At 48.1% G+C, this 23,813-nt stretch overlaps 6 protein-coding genes across 6 annotated transcripts; 4 read left to right on the forward strand and 2 right to left on the reverse strand.

Annotated features, from left to right (window-relative positions):
* Positions 1–1,671: 1,671 nt before the first annotated feature.
* On the reverse strand, positions 1,672–2,519 carry PpBr36_11356 (uncharacterized protein; the record flags this gene model as incomplete). Its single annotated transcript, XM_029898458.1, has 2 exons — positions 1,672–2,296; positions 2,395–2,519. 2 exons carry the CDS (start codon positions 2,517–2,519, stop codon positions 1,672–1,674), a joined length of 750 nt encoding a protein of 249 aa, XP_029743222.1.
* A 1,128-nt stretch (positions 2,520–3,647) lies between these two features.
* PpBr36_11357 (uncharacterized protein) lies at positions 3,648–4,034 on the forward strand (the record flags this gene model as incomplete). Its single annotated transcript, XM_029898459.1, has 1 exon — positions 3,648–4,034. One exon carries the CDS (start codon positions 3,648–3,650, stop codon positions 4,032–4,034), a length of 387 nt encoding a protein of 128 aa, XP_029743223.1.
* A 2,230-nt stretch (positions 4,035–6,264) lies between these two features.
* PpBr36_11358 (uncharacterized protein) lies at positions 6,265–7,425 on the forward strand (the record flags this gene model as incomplete). The annotated part of the gene is made up of 3 exons (XM_029898460.1): positions 6,265–6,473; positions 6,830–7,185; positions 7,250–7,425. Coding segments are annotated over 2 exons (210 nt in total). The 3' UTR covers positions 6,831–7,185; positions 7,250–7,425.
* A 5,185-nt stretch (positions 7,426–12,610) lies between these two features.
* Positions 12,611–13,814, forward strand: PpBr36_11359 (uncharacterized protein; the record flags this gene model as incomplete). The annotated part of the gene is made up of 2 exons (XM_029898461.1): positions 12,611–12,829; positions 13,779–13,814. 2 exons carry the CDS (start codon positions 12,611–12,613, stop codon positions 13,812–13,814), a joined length of 255 nt encoding a protein of 84 aa, XP_029743221.1.
* Positions 13,815–14,401: 587 nt separating this feature from the next.
* Positions 14,402–14,998, forward strand: PpBr36_11360 (uncharacterized protein; the record flags this gene model as incomplete). Its single annotated transcript, XM_029898462.1, has 2 exons — positions 14,402–14,557; positions 14,603–14,998. The coding sequence occupies exons 1-2, from the start codon at positions 14,408–14,410 to the stop codon at positions 14,996–14,998; spliced, it is 546 nt and encodes a 181-aa protein (XP_029743211.1). The 5' UTR covers positions 14,402–14,407.
* A 5,773-nt stretch (positions 14,999–20,771) lies between these two features.
* Positions 20,772–21,605, reverse strand: PpBr36_11361 (uncharacterized protein; the record flags this gene model as incomplete). The annotated part of the gene is made up of 2 exons (XM_029898463.1): positions 20,772–20,938; positions 21,140–21,605. The coding sequence occupies 2 exons, from the start codon at positions 21,603–21,605 to the stop codon at positions 20,772–20,774; spliced, it is 633 nt and encodes a 210-aa protein (XP_029743210.1).
* Between the last annotated feature and the right edge of the window lie 2,208 nt (positions 21,606–23,813).

The following is a 23,813-nucleotide window of genomic DNA, read 5'->3' on the forward strand; positions in this document are numbered from 1 at the left end:
GCGCCCGGAGGGCGAAAATTCTTCAGCTGTTAAGCTTATTGGTGTGTTTGGGTGTGAATCGCTAACAAAGGTGGGTCTGACCCATGAATGTGGAGGATGCTTGAGATATGTCTAAAAGAAAACCTCATATTGTAGCCTTCCAGATTTGGCACGTTGATACTAACCTTTCGGGGTACGTTTTGTGACGGGCTCGTTCCTATTGACCTTCACTTTTGAAAAGATGGCTAGGGGCAGCATTCCAATGCCCAACTGTGATATGTTTGTATCCATCTGCACCCTACAGGGCTCCTAGTCTTAGCTGCTTCACAGATAAGGGGCTGTACTTGGCCTGGTTTTGATACATTGCTGTAAGGTTGAATAAGGAGGGTGGCCGGGTCCTAAAGCATCCTGCCTCTTTCTCAATGCCTCAAGTCCTAGATCTTCTGCCTCTTCCCAGTCACCACTGCCAGTCAGTTTTGCACACTCCGCAAGGATTCTGGAAAGATTGGCTATGCGGGTAGATGACCGTCTTCAACAACCTTTTGCATTGCTGTTCGTCCAAGCCTCCAATCCTCCCATGCGCCATTATCGATGTGTTTGGAAAGCTCCTCATCTGCAGAAACTACCCGTCCAAAGCCAGGCGCTGGATCCAGCACTGGGGATTCGCAGAATCGGCAGGTGTTGGTTCAGAAGAGAAGGTGCGGCTTCCACTGCCTTATTAAAGAAGGCTACTGATAATGCTAGTTCCGACTTAGGGCCTCGGAGCTCCAAGTTACCCGGGCAGATAACCTCTTCCTGAGTCGCGAAGGAGTTAGCCTGGAGGGGGCAGAAGAGGATTGGAGAAGGGCTGGGGCGCAACACGGGAAGGCCTTTTGAAACGCCCGATTACGTCCAGACTCATCGTACCTGCCAAGGGTCCGCAGACTGAAAACGCCCTAGGCAGTATTGTTTTATTTGTGTGCCTTTTTAGTTTCCAATTTATTGACTTTCTGCCGCTTCTGGACTTCCTATTGATCATCCGTTTGTAGCAAAAATAAAGCTTTCACTGCATGGAAGTTTCAACGCAGGTACCATGTCCCGCGTATGAGGGTAGAAGCTAGCTATCTCGACCTTACTACACGTTCATCGTCGGAACCTCGTTAGGCAGTAGACCAGAGGCTATCTCTTCGTCGTCCTCTTCCACGAGGCCTGTACTGCAGGCAAAGGTTTGCTCCAAACTATAGAGCGGCTCATCTTCGGGCCACTCGGGTTCAGTCTAGCCCCGGAGTAGCAGAACTCAGACCAGCGACCCAAGTCAGGAAGACTGGAGAAGTGGCATTACACAGGAATCGATTATTGTTGGTACCTGACCTGAATCCCATAGAAAACCTATGGTCTCGGATGAAAAATTGGATGGAAAGAAGATACGATGTTCAGCAGGTTACAGAAGGCGAGTTCCCGGATATAACAGAGGAGGCTTGGGAAGCTATACCGGAAACTTTTTGGGAATCGCTATACGAATCTGGTGATTAAAAAGCAGGGAGATTTTGTTGATTACTAGGTCTATCGTTGTAAAGAGCTTCAAATTTCATCGCTTTTTGCTTACCATGCATTACAGCTAAATTACTGTACCGGGTCTAATTATCGGGAAAACTTCACCAGAAACCAGGTTTTCTCCCTCGCCCTGCACCCACTCGAGATGCTCGTGAACAATTACCACAAACTCAGAGGGTCAAGGACAGCACCACACCGCAGGACTTTTGCGTGCGACACGACCACGACGGCATCATTAAGACGACTGCAACCTGAACAATCCAATTCTCCATGATCTGTTGGCCGACTCCCAATACTGCGTGTCCCATACTCAACGTATATGGACATGTCTATAGGCCAGGACTTCTGAAAGTCATTCCATAGCACTTCCCGCTTTGGTATCCTTCTTCTCTTAGCCTTCTTCTCTGGCGTGTGTACCCAGATTGACGCCGAAGGCGCTTCGGTTTCCGCAATTGCAACTTCCTCGGGTTGAAGCTCAAGCCCATGCTCCTCAGCGGCTGAGGCTTGGGCCGAGTGGTGGTTGGGACCATTTGCGTCTGTAATACCGTCATGTTCGATGGAGCTATCGTCAGTATCTTCCTCTGCCCCAACAACCAGTTCTGGGTCATCGTAATCTCCGGTGTACACGTAATCCCAAAAGCTCAAGAAGGTTCTCTCGTCGATATCGTCCCAGGTGACAAAGCCATCCTTTGCTTCCTTAAACTCCCCATGGACAGTAGTCCTCAGAGTGGCAGACTGTTCAGAAACGAGGTGAGAGTGTATATTATATTCCTGTTTTTCCGGGCTAATAAGGAAGCGAAACTGATTGGATGTTGCGGCGCTGGACCATGTTGGCTGATAAAGTTTGATTGGGATTGTTTGTTACGGTAAAGCCGGACTAACCTTTTCTTCGATATGCCTTCCATTTTTTCATCAGGAGCAACCTTTTGAAGTACGGCGCAGTTAGGGCCAAATGCCTTGATGACTTTTCGTATTATTTTGCGCTGCGAAACGTGGTGCTGTCGCATGCTTGGTCAGCCCTGAATGTTACGACCGTTGATTGACCAACAAAGAAAAGATGTTACGACAGGGACAATCAGCAGGACCGACCGGGGACCTGACATAGGATAAGCCACGACAGAGGATCGAGGGCCACGTGAAGATAAGATAAGGAGCCCTAACCCGATCGCCAACGGGTGGTGATCACCCGGTGTAAGCGATCACGAACGAAAGGTGATCAGTTACTAGCAATGATCACTCAGTTATATAAGGATACGCTCATCACCATGTAGATAGATTTATTTCTAGATTGCTTAGCAGCAATCAACCTCGTTATACAATCGATCATAACTTCACCCGTCATTGAGATTACCCCGTCCGACGCTCAGTTGCTTCAACCCATGGTACCCTTACCCTTAGGAACAGGTTAATTACCCGGTACCTTGATCGTAACACTTAAAGATCTAATTGTCACATTTGAATGATAGCCTTTTAACTAGGACCAAGGGAGGTATCGCACCAACAACAGTCCATAGATATTCAACCTCCACCCCGTCTCGCTTATATGATGTACATAGTAAAAAGGAGATGCATGAAAATAAAGAGGGACACGGAAGCGAGGATTATCAGAGGAAAGAGCGAAAGAGGATGGGTCGGTACTTCCCTTTGAGTTGCCAACTTACCTGATGACGTAGTTTTGTTGGATACTCGTGAGTTGAAGCTTATAACTCAACAATGTGGCGTCAAAATAAGTCTCTACTGTAAATATTAGACGACCAAGTTTCTTCCAGACACCTGATATGGTAGTTAACAACTGGCAAAGTTTGGCCCCGCGTCGGTCTACTCTATAAAGATAGAACAACTTTACATTCGTGTCTACGCCGTTGCATCTGTTGGCTTCTCTTTATCCAAGAATTTCAGCAAACGTCTTTCCAGTCTGAATATTTTGCTCCAACCACTACCACCAGTGATAGAGATCAACCCCTGCCTTGTTCTTACGATGCGACCTTAAAAGTTTAACCTTCAAGCAGCCAACAAATAAACAGCGATATCATATTCTGTGAGTTACGACTTGCAGACAGCTTTGTCGAGATTGGAACAATATTACTCCTCCAGCACCGTACGCAATGGACCATCTCACCGATCAATTCACGTCAATGAGCCTCTGTCAGATCTGGGAAACGACTCTCAAAATTCCACCAGTTTGCAAGCGCTGTGCCAAAAAAAGTTCGCTGCTTATTACCGGGCCAGAAAACCCAAACGGCAACGCTGGGCGTCCCTATTACAAATGCATAGCCTGCAACAGGTTTTTCACCTTCGCCGACGACCGGGGTACGAAACTCGACAGCCCGTTATGTGACTGCCGGGAGCCAAGCAGGCTCCAGCTCAATGGACGTGATCGGACGCCTGCCTTTGGCCTGCATTGTGTTTGCAAGTATGGGGAGTGCGACTTCTATAGAGTCATAGTTGGGAAGGACGGGAACCAGTTGTGTGTGCTAGATGACGTTGTGCGGGCTGTATTGATCGAGAGAATGATAATCTAGGGAGAGTAACTATATCTTTTGTGCATGGATATGCAGCCGCATGTATCAAAACCTGCAGGCAAATTGACAAACTCGGAGCTGCCTTGACAGCTCAGGCAACAAACAAGCCACAAAAACAAGTGACAAAAATTATCTTGCCCTATATTAGATAACCCCGCCAACCACACTTCCAAGCCTTGGTGATTTGTCATTACGATGGTGACTGGCAAGAATAAGGGCGCTCTTGGCAAGTACCTTTCAGCCGGCAGTTACCAGATCATTACAGGCTCCGCTTGCCCTAATTTACCCTTGGAGCCCCTGTAAAACCCATGCCCCTTGTCTCAAACCAGTCTTATATGATGCCTAGTGCAAATGCGATGCCGCCAAGGGTTCACGCTCGAGAGCTCGGGCAAGCATCCGGCTGCTATACTTCTGAAGCACACTGGAAATGCAAAGCCGAACGAGGGAAATATATGGTCACGCCATCAAGCTACAGCAGATCTAGAACACCTTAAGTCACATTAAAGTTTTTCTTAAATGCACTGACCACAGTAGGTTTTGCACCCGGTTCCATATGCCAGTATTCCAACCTTCTCTGAGCAATGCCAGCGCCTTGGATCTCTTCCACAAAGCTCAACACTTTCAAAAACGTTATCCTGTATAACCAACTGTCAAGATCTTCCCCAGACCATGCCGAGCCTCTGGAAATAGCTGAAAAGCGAGCCCTTGGGAACGAATCCGGCATAGGTAGATTGCCACCACGCCGCGAACGAATCTGGGTCTGCGTCAGCCCATGAGTATACAAAAGGCTGACAGTATCCATGGGCCTTGCTTACCAGCAACGGGTCCTAACTCGGCAAATCCGAGCGCTTCCACGACCCACGGCGCCACGAGCACCAGCACGCCGATAGCAACGATGGTAGCAAAGCCAGCGGTCAGATACGGGTGTTCATCTGGAAAGTCAAAAACGGAATTTGTGGCGTCTTCGGCCTTGTGAATGAATTCGGCCAAAACTGACCCGATCGTCGCTCGGCCCTGTTTGATAAGTGCTTCTAGGCCGGCGACAATTGCGCGGGCAATACTCTCAGTCCAGCCTTGGTCGCCGACTGCGTCGCTGATTTGACCTCTTAGCGTTGGGCCATTCTTCTCGGCGGTTCGAAGGAGCTCGACGACCGCGTCCGATATTTCTTCGGCGGAGCGAACAGGAGAATGGTTGCATTGCTTCCCCTGGGCATCGAGCGGGTGATTGTTGTGCTCTGTGATGCCAAGGCAGTTGGCGAGAAGAGTGAGAAGCTCCATGTTGCTGGAATTACAGGCCTAGTTTGAGGTTTGTCAACGTCAAAGCCTTGATCACTTCATCGAGATGAAAGAGCCGGGGTTGAGACCAGTGGAAGTAGGGGAGCCGGGTAAGTCAGGCAGTGGGGAAAAGCCGGAAGGTTTGTTAAAAGCCGGGCTTTGCATGTATTGAGGAGTAATCTGAGTGATTGGAGCAATGGGGGTAAAACACCCGGTTTGTTTGTACCGACTTTAGGCTTGCCCTGGGCGTGACATATATGAGACGAAAAGCCTCAGGAGAAGGCCGTTACTTCCGGCTGCAATGGACGGAAACGGCTTGCTTTTGGCGGAAAAAATATAAACACGAAGTATTGCTGCACCGATTGGGTCTGCTTTACTTCAAAGTTCATCCATACTATTGAAGTCTGTCTTGTGCAAACGTACCTTATCATATAGGAGAAAAGCTAAGTGACGGTGGCGGCGGCGAGTGCCATAAGGACCAAGCCTTTTAAGTCTTGACCAATCGCGTCTCGCTTTGGCTCGATTCCGGATGCCAAATCTGTAACCTCCCTCGCCCTGACTCAGTTTGGTGCGGCGGTTTCTCCCAATTGCCGTCGTCAGGATTTTGGCACCGTCCGGTTTCCTGCATATGCAGGGCTCGGCCGTTTGATTAACTTCGCCTTGGGGATCTAGCGGTGCGACACAAATGCCGCGCCTGCAGAGCTGGGCCCAGAGAGATATATATGATTGGGAGGGTTGGACAGGGTCTCATCCGCTGTGTCAAGATCCGTGTGCCTTCCCAACGCCATAGCCCCGCCCAGGTCAAGGCGCTTCCGCAGCAGCGCATTCTCACCAACCAACTCCTGCTTGCGTCAAGCCTGCAACCTTCAGCTTTCAAAAAGCTACCTTTGCTTGTTCTATCACTCATCAGCAGCCGCAAGTCGTTTCTCCCGCAACCCAGCAACCTTTTGAAGTCATGAAACACTTTCAGTGTGGCACCTGCGCCGAAGTCTTCCTAAAAGGAAGGCAGGCTCGCGAGGATCACATCTCCTCGAGCCAACATCACCATCCAGCCTTCGAGTGTGACAGCTGTCCTCGTTTCTTCCGGTCGGAAGGCGCACGCCAGGACCACATGAGGGACTGCAACCACTTTTCGCCAGAGGATGACTTGGAAATCGTGGACTGGTCAATATACACAGGAGTTGTTCCGCATGTGGACAAACACATCACTATTACCTGTTATTACTGCGACAAGGGTGACCAGGCAAAACAAAACCTCGACAAGCATGTGAAAGCGGACATATTCGAGTGTAATGAATGCGACAAGACCTTCGCGGGGCAGAAAGAGCTTGGCAAGCATCTGGACGACGACCACTCGTGGGATTGTAACAGATGCCACAAAAAGTTCTCAACAGAAAAAGAAGTCACTATGCATGAGCATAACCACCACAATTACTGCCAAGAGTGCGATAGAACCTTTGGCAACCGCACCAGTTTGGGCATGGCAAGTACCCATTTTCCCATCCCGGCCCATACTGCAGAAGTGTACTGAGAAGCAGTGCTCAGCATCTCGAGTCGAGCGTTCACCGCAGCCAACCGGTCCAATGCCCTTTCTGCAAGGCTCAACTCGCCACAGCCAGCGGCCTTATCCATCACCTCGAGAACAGCACATGCCCCAAGACCAAGTGCCTCAACCTGGATACGGTTTACGCCGTCCTGCGCCTCATAGACAGCGGAGGGTTCTTTACCAAGAAATTGATCGAGCCGTCCAAGCCAGTCAAAAAGACAGTGACAGATCGCATCCATAACGAGGCTATTAATAACCGGGAGTGCTGTCTGTGCGACAAGGTCTTTCGCGAGAGCTCCCACCTGAAACAGCATCTGAGTTCACCCACGCGTAGGTTTTTTGGCACACACTCATAAAAGAAAAACAATTCCTGACAAACTGTGCTTTCTTAAAGATCGGCCACGCACCTACCACTGCTCCCAGCGCACATGTCACACAGGGTTCAAGACAGTGGGCGGGCTCGTTAACCACATTGAGAGCGAGACTTGCGGTTTCTGTCGCTTCGAGGACGTCCAGAGCCGCGCTCGGGATTTGATAAGCGGCAAACTCCTGAAAAATCTCCAGATCTAATAGTTGGAAGCCAAATTTCCGGGTGACGGCATTCAGGTTGCCAACGAGCCCGTCGGAAAACCTACCCCTTAAAAAGGTCAGGGTCAACTTCACCTCCGATTCCAAATAGCTTAATCAGCCACTAATACCAGCTTGTGTAGGGAAGCCGCTTTTGACGTTTGGTTTGCTAGGGTTTTGATTCGCGTTTTTATTTTATTCTAAACAATTTTGCTAGCTGTTTTACCCTGCCAGAACAATCCAAACAGCTGCAACGAGGCGGGGCGCAAATGCTGAAAAGGAGCTGCGACGTGATTAAAACTTGGATTTGTTGCGTTGCATACATGACGAATTCCAAACAATGCTGTTGGCGGGTATGTAATTTGAAGAACCAGCGACCGTCACACATCGTCACCTCAGCGGCGACAAAACGTCGTAACCGAGAGCCTCGGTCTACGTATCGCCAAAACGCAACGTCTTCTGTGCGATCCAGCACTTTGAGCGCCAGATTGGGGCTTGTGGAGCGATAACCAGTCGTTAGAACATGATGGGAGACGTGGCGATCCAAACTGTTTGTTGCATCCGCAATTTTGCCCCTTTTTTGTCACATTTTTCATAAACCTCGTCACAGGTGGGGCGCAAAGGTCTGCGGGTCCGGGCCGGCGGTTGGACGAATCAAGCGAGGATTTTTAATGACCAATATGGCGCCTAGACAGCTTACCCGACACGGGTTATTGGCGCATTGTTTGACGTTGTGGCCTTGTACGGCATATGGCTTCCAGACCCGTTCGATTTAATCCCAGCCTGCATGAAGGGGAATGTTAAACACTTTTAGCATTGCCGAAAATATTGCCGAATTTGCGAGCCTTTACCGTGATTAAAATGTGCTAGAGAATTAGGTTACACATTCTCTCTTCATACCATTGACCAACAGGCTCGACGCTGATTTGTCAAGTAGAAGCGCTCATGGCCAGGTTTTGGTCCTGCGTTTGCTAGGCTGCACTGCAGGTCCTGATGACCGAAGAAAAAGTAGGTTTGCGGGAAAAGGAGCTCGTCAGGCTTTTGGGGGGGGTTAACCAGCATTTCCAGGAGGAATGCCCAATCCTTAAACCGGGCCGCAGACCAAGTCTCATTGGAGCTGCACGCCAGGTTTTGGGACAACTGCAACGCTTGCGAACAAGAAATTTTGCCAGTTTTTATTGTAATTATGTAAAGTGTCGACCTGATGTATTTAAACAAGACCGATCGCCGACTGTCGAGGGCTTTGTTTATGTTGTTCCCCCTTTACGGTTAATCTCTTTCTTCTGTTTTATTTTTGTTCCATATCGAGAGTGTAAAACTCGGTCATCTTTTCCTTGCCTGCAATGACGAAGGAGCTTCAGAATGGTGGATTGGCGGCACCAGTCTCGCACCAACCAGTACAGCCAATTGTTTCTGACAGCGTCGATTACCAGCTCTGGCAGATTATCCAAAAGGCCAGCTCAAGCCGCCAAGAAAACGCGCAAAAGGAGCAAAGAGTTCAGCAGCTGTGGGCTGAGCATACCTCGCTGCGCAAAGAGATACGAGATTTAAAAGAGCAGCAGGATGCGATAAAGTCTAAACTTGGCAAGGCTCTCGATGAGCAGGAGACCTTGGAGCTCGAGCTTACAGCGACTCAGAAAGAGAACAAAGAGCTTAGGCAATGGGCTTGCAGGTTCCCGGAAAACGCCCAGGGCCCCAGTGCCGACACGGAGACAGACAAAAAGACGGAGCAGCAGTTGCTGGATTGCCAGGTTATAGCCGAACAGCATGCACAGGATTCCCGTCTGTTACAAGAGGAGAACAAAGGCCTGAGAGAACGTTTGAAAGCGTTCGAGGAGCGCGGAAAAGGTCTGTCAGACGATTTTGAGCAGTTTGAGGCGCAAAACAATTTGTTACGCGAAAACGGATTGCTGAGGCAAAAGTATGAGGACGTCCTACGGGAGCTTGTGGGATATTTTCCCGATTTACAGGAAGACGCCGGCAATCTTTCATTGATTTTGGCTGAAAATGCTGGAAGGGCCAAAAGGAAAAAGAGAAACTAGATTTTGGACTGGATCACTTGGCGTTTGTTAGTGCCTGGCATGTTAATTTGTTATTTATTTTTGGTCATGTTGGCAATCGGCAACTGCCCGTCGCAGGGGAAGTTTTGCCACGGCTAAAACTAATACTTATACCGATGTGCGTAAAATCTGTTCAAATGTACCACAGTCCTGTTGTTTCCGTCCAAGCCCTTCAGTAAACTTTTCTTCTTCTTTCTTCAAGGCATGGTGGAAAATGTGAAGGAAAAAAAGCAGCCTCAGGCGCTAAGGGTCAAAACCGCTGGAGTGCTGACTGCTGGCTTGGTTCAACTACAGGGCAGGGCGGGGCCGGATCCATCAATTTCAGGGCCAAGTTTTGGGACAGTTTTGGGACGAGTTGACTTTTGGGGAACGTTAAAAGTTGCTTCACAGGTCCAAATCAGCGGACTGGCTGCAAATCTGGCCCGTTTCTAGGCCCTCTTTCATGTGCTGCGTTTCAGGTCAAAGCACGTTGGTGATAAGGCGGTCGGTAGGGTAGCATCTGGATTTCAAGACGTGATGAACATCTGGTTGTGGAATCCGAACAAGGATTGGGAATAATTGCGTTTGTTGATTTCTTGTAAAATGTGCTGAAAATTCTGGTAGCACTAGAAAATCACAGCTGCATATCGGACATGCCAAAGCTGGCAATGTCAAACATCGTGCAAACTTATAAGCTGCTCATTAGATCACTAAATCACTATGTTTCGTGCTTGCAAAAGAAAGAACGGCTTGAAGATTGTTTGTCTCAAACAGCGTTCTTCCACCTTCCTCTTTCCTATCGCCCTTTTTCGCCTTTGTTTTCACTATGAGCACTTTCCAGTCTTACAAACGCGCGATCGCCCCTAGCTCTGGCGATGATTCGGATGCCGCCCCACTTTTACCTAAAGCAAACACACGTCGTTGGATCGACAACCAGTTTGGACGCGTGCTTCGGTTCCAGTTCGGGATTCCCAACTTGGACTGTTTTGTCAACCGGTCGCTGCATTCCATTTTACACAGCAGCACCGTTCCGGAAAACATAAAGCTTTTTCTTGGGAACCTCGAAGTAAGAGGAATCGAGTTTTGCGAAACGGATGGGCGCTCAGCACCCGCCGAGGCGGCAATGCACAACCGTGGAGCTGTCGTCCCGAAGTTTGTAATTTCGCCAAAAAGCGAATATGGAGTCTCGCAGACCCTGATGCTCCTCAAAGATTTCGACCTGTACAAAAGAATCGCGGTTTCGATCAAAAGCGGAGGCCACGGATACTCCAGTGGAGACTCGTGCCCAGGGATAATGCTAAACTTGGGCAAAATGTGTGGGCAGCGAATGGAAGGAGACAACACGCTGGTTTTGGAGCCCGGATGTGTTTTGGGGCAGGTCATCAATACCATTGCCACCAACCGCAAAGCCTTGCCTCACGGGAATTGTTTCGGAATCGGTGCCGGTGGCCATTTCCTAACGGCCGGTTGGGACATCGCCTTGAGCCGGCCCTACGGTTTGGGATGCCAATCCGTGGTTGGTGGACGGATCGCCCTGTGGGACGGGTCTATCGTCGAGGTGAATCAGCAAAGCCAGCCCGATCTGCTGTACGCCATGCGTGGCGGGGCGGCGGCTGCAGTAGGCGTCGTCACCCGCATACGGCTGCGCCTGATTGACGAACCACCGTCGGTAACGTGGTGTTTTGCTCCTATCGACAAAACGCAGCTTCAGCTGTGCGTCGCAAAGAAAGCGCTTGCAAATGCCCGTGGCCTACCACGCGCAATCACGGTTTCCTTCCGGTTTTACTTTGAACCCCATCAGAATGACCCGGTGTGCTCTTTCAACATTACCAGCCTGCTGTCGGCGAAGGAGACTACCGAGTTAGACCTGCATTCGTTTCCCCGACGGCTTGTAGATTAGCCTTCAGATAAATAATCGCCCAAGAACAAACTGCCATAGAGATTTTCGTGCCATCTTTTCGTAGATTGTCAGCAGCCAAAACTGATCCGATAACATGTCCTTCGACTGGTCACAATTCAACTCTGGAGCTCAGTTCCACAGCTTCAACTTGGAAGATTTTGCAGATTTGTCGGACTTTCAAACTTTGCCGTCAACCCAGGCACATCCAGACGTCGAGCTTCCTGATCTTACCTTCAGCGACGGTTTTCAGACAGTAACTTTTGGCTGTAGCAAAACTTCGTAGCCGGCACCAAGTCATCCTTCGTCGGAAGACAGTCCGTGCACGACGGCAAAAGACAACACGGCCGCTGAGAGTGCAGAAGGCCTGGTACAGGTTGTGAAGCAGATTGTGCTGCAGCACTGTAAGCAGCGCTGTGAACAGCACGATGAGCAGCATTGTGAGCAGCTGTTTTCTCGACGGTTTCAGGAACATGTAAGACAGTTAGAGGTGTTTAACAGCGAGTAAGTACGTGTGATTTTTTAATGGATAGCATACAACATGTCACTGACGTAATTATGTAGGAGAGAAACTCAGCTAAAGAGGCTTGAAAAGGAAGTAGACGACAAGATCGGTAGTTTGGAAAAATGGGCAGCGCAGGTAGAGGCACAAGTGAAGGCATTAAAGGAGCTATATGAGTAGATTGTGGATCTGTAGGACGGTTCTACGTTGGCCTTAGTCCTCTGTCTTTTCTTTGTGTCTCCGAACCTGTCGACTGTTTGTCAGTTTTTTTTTTTTTTTTTTACAATTTTGGACCTTTTTAGGAGCTGTTAATTTGTGTCCTTTAACCAAGTGTCGAAACGAAACTAGCCGAACAGAATCACAACCGGTAGGGCTGGTATCAATACATGACTAACGTTAGAGTCTATTGCGTCATGTATTTGGACTTTATCCCTGATTCGTGAACCTGACTTCAACTGTGTTCCAACAACTGTGATGGTTACGTTGTACTCGTCGGTGTGCCTAACCTGGCCCCACCAATAATTTGTGCCGGTAAGGTGCCCAAGTTCTGGGCCTGGATCCCCACTTGAATATGGGGCCTTTTCCCTCCTGTACATGTGAACGGAATTCCAACGTCACACCGTTGGCATTCAGCTTGCCAGCCCGGATTTGGACAAATCCTGTATTGAGGGTCTGTTCTGTCGCAACTCTCAAGATACCCCTTTTGTTTTATATTTATATTCGAATCCTCAGTCCCTTCGGAGATGCACAATGAACCCTCGAGAACAAGGCAAGCAGCGACACCAGAAGAAAATCAATCGAAACCTCAAAGGATTGCTGAGCAAGTGTTACAAATACGGAAAACTGTCCGGGGTCGAGCTGGCTCTTTATATAGAATACCCAGACAAGGATGAGTTTGTCGTCTTCGAGTCGGAAGGATACAATTGCGACGGAAAGATCGCGGAAAAGGTTTGCTTCACTCGCCGACCGGTGCATGGACAGACCTAACACTCCGCCTCTAGAAAGCTTCAGTGAAGTCGAAGATTTACAAGCCAATCGATATCGAGGATATGCTTAATATGTTGCACAAGAAAAAGGTGCCATTTTTGAATCTTCGGTTCACATCGGGAGGCGTAAACTTGAGACTTTTCTCAAAGTAAGGCAGGAGGTTTTCAAACTCGTAACTTTCGTCGCCAACCAGGTCGGCCCACATCTTATAAGATTGCACACTGCCGCGCTGGTAGACCATGAAGTTTCTGGCTGTTGATCCTCCAAAGCATTTCCCACATCCGTGGCCTAACAAATAAAAGTTAGGACGGGTGTTCTGCAAAGGAATGTGATAAAACTTACAGTTTGAGGTTCGGTAATAAACCCCCAGTCGACCTGTTTATTTTATCGTTAGCATTTATAATCCATATATACGTCTTATAAACATGTTTGGTAGCATCGTCGTCTGGTTTCGTAAAGAGCATAGAAAATAAGAGATTCGTTACGGGCCGATACATCCATAAGTTCGGAAATACACTCACCATCGGCTGCCAATCGTGGGGACCCTTGCTCGCGAATATGCTAGTAAATGCCGGAATCTCGCTCATATTACTGTTCCCAATCTCATAGAAGCTGCCGGCTTCGATGACTGCTACCGTCCCTTTCTGCTGTTGCGCGAGACGGGCGGCTACGGCAAGGCCGGCGTTACCACCCCCGACAACAATCTGTGGCTATATGTTAGTGAACGGATAGTTACTTTTCAAGTATGAACAGACGCACGTAGTCAAATGTCGCATTGTCACCCGGAACGCCGAAAGAAGTTCCGAACGTTATGCAAAAGGTGCAAAAGCCAGGTCGAGACCAACGGAAGACACCTATTCGAAAGAGGACCTCGGATCATTCACGGGAATCCGCGCTGGATTTATCCGAAAAAATAACGCGATTGGGACAGTTTCCTAAGATCCCAGACCTTAGGATCCGGGCATGAGGTCAAGCGTCAGAGCCTGGCTGGTAAGCATTTTTGGAGATGGCTGGTTTCTTTTTTTCTTTTTCAGGTAGTTAACGACTAGCCAGTGGGCAGTTGAAAATACTCTATATGAAGAAAGGGAGTTTATAAACAGATTATCAGAATAACAAGCTGTCAATTCATAATACAAGGCCGCGGAATCTGGGAGAGTCTCTATTTGTGAAAAGCACAAATCCACTTTAGCAAAGTAAAATAAAGATTTGAAGCTGAACTGCTGGCGGAGAAACAGATTCACCATAGGCAGAAGAAGAATTAAACAAAGTAAAAGGAAGGTTTTGCAATCGGAAACAGGGACGGATGAACAAAGAACAAAACCAGGCGACGGAACCCAAGAATTGGCCTATGTACCGGACAGCTTTTGGGAGGCAAGCGAAAGTAGAGCTGGTGTTGAAATGTCGAGAGAATCAAAAGCCAGACAGCGACAGAAGATATATTTGACCCCTCCCGGCATTATTCAAGCCAAGCTTTCATTGCATGATTAGCTTATTAAAATCGAGCTTCTTTATAAAATCAGTTTACCTCAGCTGAAACCTTTTGTCAGTTACAAAATACCCATGTCTGACGTTCCGGCGAGCAAACAAGGCACAATCCCAAGGCTTGAGAGCCCGCCGTGCGCAATATCGCCAGTCCGGATGGAATGCAGTATGCCAAGTGTCTCTATAGCCGGCTCGCAAGAACCCAGGCTGGAGGCCAACGGACAAACGGTACGCACATTGATGATTTCTTACCTTCGTCGCTAACTCGGCTAGGATACGTATGACGCAATCAACCGTTATTTGTGGAATGCAGTCCATCTAATCGAAGCCTCCCGCCGGGAGAGTAACAAAATATCTCAAAGCTACAGTGACCTTTTCGAAAGCTGCAAAATGCTATGGGATCAAAACCAAAAGCTCGAATCGAAGCTTTCCGCTGCTTCGGATGCCAACACTCAGCTACAGGATTGCATCTCGACGAACGAAACACTGAAGGCGGCACTCGGGTTTGAACTCAAGGAGAGCGAGGACGAAAACGCCGCGGTCAAGGAGTGGCACTATCAAGAAATCAAAGATAAGGACGTCGAGATTGCTATACTGAAGGAAAAACTAAACACTATGCATGAACAGGTTGAACAGTCTGGAATGAACATTGCAACCCCCAAAGTGTGATCACCAAAAAGCGGAAATTTGTTCATCACGCAACGAAAACGCGCTGTTGCCGCAAAAGCAGCTTAAAATGGACCGTACGCTTAGCATTGTTTCTCTAGTGCTGGGAGAATGGGATAGTAGGAGGAAGTATGGTACGACAGATGCAAACAATGGAAGCGATGCAGGTGACCCGTTTGCAAAATAAGATATAGGTGCTACAGTATAATATGTTGGTTAATTTGCTGCAACAGCGTTTATTGAGGTTATGCAATCTCCATGCATCTGCAGTGGAAGTTAGTCCCAAGCCGGAACGTGGACTGATTTATGCGCCAACCCAAAAACAAAAACTAACAACTTATCAACTTCACAACCAAGACTTGAGCCTTTTATTCCCAAAGCCCTAAGCCAATCGCATTAAGCTATAGAACCCAAGTACTTTCAAAACCGGCTCGAAAGATTAAGACTGTTTCACACTTGATTAGGGTAAAGGCTGCGAGTTCCGATGATAATCTTTATCCTTTTGGTTTGAGGCTTCTGATTCTGCGAGTCGATATTCGACTTTGTCGTGGTGTTATCAGGTGGGGCTTCTGGATATCCCGAGCTGCTATTGGATATGTTTTGGCTTTGCGTGGTCATATGTGACCTCGTGCACTTCTTGCGCGTATCGACTAGCAGGTCCATATCTATGGTTTAAACTGCAGCGATCGCCAGTGCGGCTCAGACTGTGCTCTTCTATCCTAACGTGACAAATGCACTGAAAAACCGTAAAGAAGAAAGTGGGTATAATTGCTGCGATTTGGGGATGTCGAACGGCTGTAGTCTGGCTGTTGGATTGTCATTGCTATTCTTGTATTGAAATGGAAATATGCTCTTTTATGGCTTGCGTCGGTTCAAATCGCCGGGCGGAAAACAGGAAACTGGTCCACGGCCGACATGTTTAGGTACCAAGAAAGGGCCTGGTCCGAAAATAGGTAAACTTGGCACTGGTGCTTTTCTGTAGAAGAGCAGATGTCCTTGTAAAAGCCACTGTGTGGCTTTTATTGTACATATTCATTTGTTGGGGGAAATCAACTGTAAAACCATGCCACGGTTAAAAACGATTAGCCAGACCAAAGCTTACCCTGGCAATTGAATATCTAATTCTGGCTTATCTCAGATGCGAGCAAGTTTAATAACAGGAAGATCGTTGAAAAAATTGCTCTCGAATCTCCCGTGTGGCCATACTGTAATCCTGAGCCGATGTTGGCATGGCTGAGCGAGGGTTGAGGATTGCTTAAGTCCGTGGCGCAGTCACCAGCTCCTAGTTTTGGCCTTTATAAGGCGCAATTTATGGCCATGTCTACTCAGAAACAGAAGAAGACTGGGCAAACACCTACAAAAATCCACGGCGTGCTTAAGAATCACTACAAGGTCACCTCGATACGCTTTGTCGAGAATGTAACTCGCCTGGTCGCACGCCAACTCCTGAATGTTTCTGGGAAGGCACCTCTCACGGCTTTCAACTCCAGTTTCGTCGCCGCTCTCACTGAGGAACAAGTCGAGCAGATTGCTTGTAAAGACCCGGAGGTCACAGTCCAGCGCAAAAGAAGTCGATCGCGAAATTGCCAATTTGAAGGAAGCCCTCACCCTTCTTCACTGGTAGCATCGCCAGCATAGTTTTCACCATTCTTCACTGGTAGCATCGCCAGCATAGTTTTGTTGGGAAAAATAAAATGCCATTGCATCTCGAAAATAACAGTGAGATGACAGGAAGAGAACTTGGATGAAAGAAATGGGTTTAATGAAACTGGTACCTCAGTGCGGGAGTAGTATCATGGCAAGGTACAGGAATGTAGTTGATGCTGTTGTTGTGTAAACTAGTTTATTTTTATCTGGATGGCCGTCTCTATTACTGGTCCTAATGTGCTGGTTTTCCATGCGACCAAGTACAGTAGCATTTAGACGGATTACCATCCCTCACTCTCATTTTCCCCCTGCGCTGCTCTTGCCAGCTTAAACTTGCCAATAATATGAGATCGCTGCCAAAAGGTTTTGCACAGATGGCTGCGCATCTAATATTATCGTCATACAAGCTGTCAAGCTGCCTAATCTTGGCTCGGTATTCATCCAAAGCCCATTCCGAAAAGCGAGGCTGGCCAGAGAAAGTGAACGAGAACCAAACAAGTTGTGGCACTGAGAAAAGTCCGAACCAGGCATCAAGTGGGAGAGGATACACAACGTTTAGCCTGTTACGAAGCTGCTCTTTTCCATCATTCTCAACACCAGCGATATCCACTGTGTCGCTGGCCGGGACGAATGAACCGCTGCTGCCGCACTGGGAGTGTCCCAAGGCGGCGCCTGTGTTCGGGCATTATACATAACGTTGGGCTCCACATCTCCGACCCCCCTAAAGTCCGGCCCCCTTGAAAAATGTAACGACGAAATACCCCTTTTATAAACCGATTTAAATGTAAACCTATCAACGCACAATAATACAATCATTGTCAGGCTCTCCCGGTTCGCTAACCTCTTCTCCATCGTTCAAATCCTCTAAACAGTCCCTATTATTTTCCTGTGCTTCATAAACGTTTTTTTTGCTGACCAAAAGCTCGTTGGGATCCGGAATTACCCTTTTCCTTTTGACCGGCCGTACCGCCTCCAATTTTGCTTTTAACAAACTGATTTTTTGCTGAGCTTCAGCCAATAAGATATCCTTGGTTTCGAAGCTTTTTTGGACTTTTGCAAACAAAAGCCGTGAAGTGGCGTTACTTTTTTCGGACCGGGAAATTTCCTGTAGTTGAAGTCGAATATCTCGGGTCGTTTTAGGGGTTTTCCAAATAAGTAAAGATTGGTCGTTAATTTTTTGGTTTGGGCTTTCCGGTGTTTTATCCCTTTGGAAGCCGTTATTTCTACCTTTTTCGACGTTGGCGTTGCTATTTTCTAATAAAAACGGGTTTAAAAGTGGTTTTGCCAAGTTCACCGGCCATAACCCCGTCGTACGCCAACCAGATTGAATGGTTTTTGCTATAAATGCTTTTGATCTGGCTTTTCGATAGCAAAGTAGAAAGTTTCGTTTCCCAACAACCGTTGAACAGCAAAACTGGTTTACAAATCCCAGGTGACGTCGATAAGCTTCCTTTAACGGCCCAAAAACCGATAAATCCAACGGTTGAAGAACGTGCGACGAATGAGGAGGTAAATATAAAAGCTGAATATTATTTTGGAGGCAAACAAGCATAAACTCGTCGCTGACGTGTGATCCGTGGCCGTCGAGAACTAATAAACGCTTTTCAGGAGTTAAAGGTTGGGTATTTGGAATAAACACCTTTTTTAACCATTCGATACCTGTTTCATTATTTGTCCACCCGTTTTCTGTTGCATGAAATTGCCAGGTATCGAAAGGACTTAAATCAGCTGGAAACCATTGTTGCNACCAGTTGGAGCGTACATTTGCCTGCTTTGGATTTTGCCCACAACGCCGCGTGGCATTCCAGCCTTGGTATGTGCCCGTTAAAGGTAGTGCTCGGGACCGAACCCCGAAACCCGCTGTCCACCGACCTGCCAACCACGACCGTTGATTCAGACCAGAAACGAAAAGCGCTGCAGATCGTCCGCCAGACTAAAGAAGTCCAAGAGTTGGCTCGCCAAAACGCGCTAAAAACGCAGGCGAGGCAGGAAGAACAAGCCAACAAAAAGCGGCGACCAGTAGATTTTGGGGTTAACGACTATGTTTTCGTCAAGAAAAAAGGGTTTCCGACGACCGCACCGACGACCAGACTGGATTCACAGTGGACCGGACCATGGCAGATTCTAGAAGAACGAGGATATAGCTATATTCTGGACGTACCTGAATCGTTTAAAGGAAAAAACTTGTTCCACGCAGACCGCCTCCGCAAAGCCGCAATGGACCCATTACCACAACAGAAAAGAGAGCCGCCTCCGCCAGAAGAGATCAACGGAGAACCAGAGTTTGTGGTCGATAAAGTTCTAGCGTCCCGATTATTTGGCCGGAGTAAGACATTGCAATACCAGGTCGTATGGCAAGGATGTGATCCAGACGACACGTGGTACCCGGCTGAAAATTTCAAGAATTCAGCGACAGCCCTTGACGACTTCCACAAGAAGTACAAAGATGCCGCAGGACCGCCGAAGCGATTGGCAATCTGGATAAAAGCCGCTGCCGAGGATAAGTTGGACGAACCGAATCAGGAGGATAACGTGGCGGAGCATGGAGAGTTAAACGGTAAAAGGAAAAAGCGACGACATGGTTAACTTGACAAGAGCCTCGCATGATCTCCTGCGTCGACATACGAGGTTTGGAAGGGGGTAGTGTGACATTTGGACCATGAGATCACCAGACCCTAACCCTGACCCTGGACCAACGACCCACCAGGGTGATACCTTTATCGACGTCGCGTCAAGCTCAGAACTTTGTTTGTTTCCTTTCCTCTCCTCAGAGTAGAATCTTCGTCGATAGGCGCCAATAGACTAGCTTCCGTGCTATGCGTTTTTACCCTGGGAGGTATAACAGCCCCCGTAGCTGATACACATTCGATTATGCTCGTCCAACCCCGCGTTCCAGGCTCTTTTCGCTGTAATGGCCGGATTTTATTACGCCCTAACACCAGGCCATTAGATCCTTTGCCTTCCATTATACCTGTTTCGTCCATATTCCAACGGTTGGCCGGTTTTATAGTATCGATAACGGGATTTTTCAAATAGGACCACCAAGATTTAATTACCTCGGTTGTAGCCCCATTAACCCGGGCATTTTCTATTCGCCGGGGCCTTTGGGTTTTCAAAATTGGATATCGGGCTATAAAACGGCTAACCCAATGTTTCCCAAGGCTTTTTCTTTCTCCGGCGGCCTGAAGAATTCGTTCCGCAAAATAGCGTAGTTCTTGATGCGTTGGCGGAAGGCCTAACGCGGCCTGCGCAAGTACCCAATCTGCCAAATAGGTCTCCTGCTCCTGTGAAAGCCTTTGACAAAATCTTTTCGCTTGTTGAATTGACTGGGCCCCCTTTAAACGATCGTGAAGGGTACTCCGAGGAATACCCCATTTTTGCGAGGTTTTGTGAACTGATTTGCCATTTCTTATGTCAGAAATGGCAGCAAGAAGCTGATTTTCAGTGTACTGTTTCATTGGAAAGTTTGGAGCAAGAATCTTCAAAATGCAAGTTCTAAAGTGAAAAGTTCGTCTAGATATTTATAAAATAAAACAAAGGGTTGACGTGGCTGAGTAGATATTTTTAGGGGCCGGACTTTAGGGGGGTCGGAGATGTGGAGCCCAACGTTATGCAGCTTGATGACGTGCCCCTCGCCGTGGTCGGCTCGGAGCACCTGCCACGGCTCGCGTTTATCCGGTCCCAGTACCGACATCCTTACTTTGTACGGAAGGTCGGCGCATCTCTCTCTCTCTCTCTCTCTCTCTCTCTCTCTCTCTTTCTCTATCTGTCTCTCTGTCCTTGCCCCGTCACGTTCAATACCCTGTTTCTCCAGGCTGTCTCGCCTTTCCGACCCCCATGCCTCGAGCCTCTGCGGGTTTTGAACACACCAAAGCGCAAGCTCGCGCGTCGCCAATGTATCCTCAACACAGTCGTGACCTTCCCGGCCATGGTTCTGGATATCGATCCCCACGAGTTCCTTCATCAAGTCTTTCAGCCCCCAAACGCGTCGAAATAATTCCACGCCACCAAAGACAGCTTCGGCAGTCTGCAAAGACGTATCGACAATCCGAGTGTGGGCAATGCGGAGAGCGTGTAAATCGTGTTCCAGACCATGACCAATCAAAATAGTATCGGAATCAACATATTCTCACAGCTCGGCCCTAGCAGCGCGCCAGCTCGCAAGGCAGTTCTTTCTAGACTTGGCTTCCCGTAAGGCACGGGATGTAATGCCACTGTGCTTGGTGCGCCAGTTAATTACTTTCCCCGGGGGCTGAACGAATTTATTGATCAAGACCTCGCTTGTCAGGACATCAACTGCGCAGATGTAGGCGACTTCGCTTGTCTCGGTCCTGCGTGGCGCAAGTTTCCCTGGTCCTCGGTTGTTTTTCTGTTGTACCGGTTGATGCGGCGATGTAGGACTGCTGTTGATATGATTTTCTCCTTCAAATCCAGGTCCAGCCAGCTTTTTATAATGTTTTTCAGTTGCTTTGGGAGCCTCTATACCCACCATCTCACAGTCGATAGCCACTACCCGTCGCTTCGGAGCGCTGTCGCTTCGCGGCCAGGAAGGCAAGAAGTCCTGGAGTATGATCCCCGCAGGAAGTCTGATGCCTTGGTAGTTATCACCAAGAAGGACGAATCTGTGCCTCCTTAACTGGCAGGAGGAGTGACATCTCTGTTTGAGAGCCTCATATATGATGTCTTGATCTGCAGTCGACAGGGTGCTATAGGTGTTGGACCCGTGATGGAGCGTCTTTGGCGAAGAAACATTGATATCGGAGTAAGGGCCGCTCTGAAGAGGGACAAATTCAACCTTGAAACTTTTGAGCTGCTGCTGTGGCGTCTTGCAAAGAGCCGGGAGATCTTCCGTAAATTGAAAGTCTGGCTCCCCTTGGGCTGGCGGCATCCCAACGGTGTCACTGCCGTTCTCCGACAAGCCGGTCACGGCCAAGCTCAGCGACTGTAGATTCCAAGTATCCATGAAGCTGGTGAACGGTTTGGGGAGTGTAAGAGTAAGTGCCTCGAACTAAGTGATGCTAATGTTGGCTTTGATGAGAATTGATAAAGGGTTCAATTGATGAAAGGCCAAAGGTTGCGCAGTGGCGGTAGAGAAAGGGGGTGTAGACTAAGGGAGGTCGTCTTCTTGTGCTTCACCGGCACCTCCGATAAAGTACTACAATTAACTACTGAACATTCCAAACTGACAAATTCTTACAAATACGTGTAACCAATTTCTAACTACGTGCATTTATTATTTGTTGCCACCATACCATCTCAAATTGACACGTTGTTACACCATATGCAAGCAGTTACTTATCCTATTCGACAACCAGAGTGTGCTGCGCTGTTTTTAACCAACTCATCAATTGATGAGGAACAATCATGAAATAATTGCACTCTTTAGCGAGCAGCGGAACCCTGCATCATCAACAAATAACGCTGCTTTTGATCCAAGCAAAGCATCCCCATCCCCGCCTTACCTCCCCAAATTTCCACCAGCTCCTGTCCATAATCTCCCGACAGTGCCTTCCTTGAACGTTCAGGTTAGATTGGAGCGATAGACTATGCTAGCGATGAAATAAAGGAAGACAGACATCGATTTCGAAATTCCTGAGGCGCCGGAGGTGTCGGCTCACATTCGCAAAAGTTTATGAGGAGTTGGACGCTCCCATGCACACTGCGTGGTAGACGTAAACGAAAGTCATTGTCGGGTTGCAAGACCTATAGCAACAGACACGTCAGGTCACTAAGCAGGCCGGATGCTTAGGGCCGACCGCCTTCACCTTATCTTTAACCAATGAGAGAGCTACATAAATGAAGAGTCATTGTTTCGTCATCTGTCAGCTCTCGTGAATTTCCGGCGTGAGGGGCTGCTGGAAACATGGGAAAAGGAAACAAAAGGTAGTGTTGCCTTTCTTTGTGATTGAATACAATGTAACGCTGTTGGCAGTGCTGCACAGCTCCTGTGTGGTGAGCCGTGTCTCGGCATGCATCTCTGGACTCTCCTACCAACTGCATAATAACAGCCAACCATTGCTTTAAAGGAAATGATGTTCATGTGCCCATCAGTTTGATTTAGTGGGCGTAAAGCCCCCTCATCGCCCACTGCCTCTTATCATCTGCATATTGACAATGTGGGAAAAGATGTCTCATTGTCTGGGCACTCGATACTTGATTCAGGTATTTTTTTACTGCTGCACTTTCTGTCACTTCCATCAGTGTGTTTGGCTTCTGTTCAATCTCAAGCTTTGCCCATACATTTAAAACCATCAATGGCCTGTACTGCACTAACTTACTGCACCAAAGCTTTCCTTGACAACTATCTCTGGTAAACTAATCTTTCGATTGCAAACACCTAATTTATACCATTTTCTCTGGTTAGGGATTTGAACTATGACATTTACTCGTGGACAGATTTGCCTCATGCCGCTCCTCAATACGTCACAGACCATCTTTTCGAGGATCGCAAGTGGTTCGCGAGGGATTGGACGCTTCAATTTAGACCAGCCGCGCATTCTACCATCACTTATCCAGTGCATGAAATCCATTTCATCACCCCACCATCATTATGTGACGCCGGGCCCCGCGTTTTAACGCCCCATAGATAGCGTACCATGGAAATGGGGGGCCTCCTGGATAATCAAGAACCTATTAGGCTGGAGATGGACGGTTTTTAAAATAAGATAACTGGTTCATAATGACCTGATAACATGCTGGGGCTGTATTGCATGACCACTACATCATGGTAGCCGCATCTGTAAAGGCGCAAGCGTTTCGCAAACATTAGCCACCGCCATTAAACATTCCAAATACAGGAGGCCCTTTTATCAGGGGGGTCTATTTTACATTACATGCACACGGTGGCAGTGACCAATTGCACCTGTGATTGGAGAGTAAGCACAAGGGTAGTGAATTTACAGCGAAAAGAACCTGATAAAGAAAACTACCCCTCAGGGTATTTGTTTAATAATTGGGATATAAATTCAACTTGAGATCCTGTGTCCACGCGTACGTTGTCGCCTGCTATACCCATGAGACATGTTGATTTGATCAATACACTCCAATAATGGCCTTACTTGCTAAGATCCCTTTCTCAAGCCTCGAAACACTGGTCCTACCTCTCGATACCGGCATCACTGAGTTCAGTCACCTCGCCTCTTACAACTGGATCGAATGTCCCACACCAACC

This window comes from Pyricularia pennisetigena, assembly GCF_004337985.1.
Source record: "Pyricularia pennisetigena strain Br36 chromosome Unknown Pyricularia_pennisetigena_Br36_Scf_21, whole genome shotgun sequence".
Classification (NCBI taxonomy): domain Eukaryota; kingdom Fungi; phylum Ascomycota; class Sordariomycetes; order Magnaporthales; family Pyriculariaceae; genus Pyricularia; species Pyricularia pennisetigena.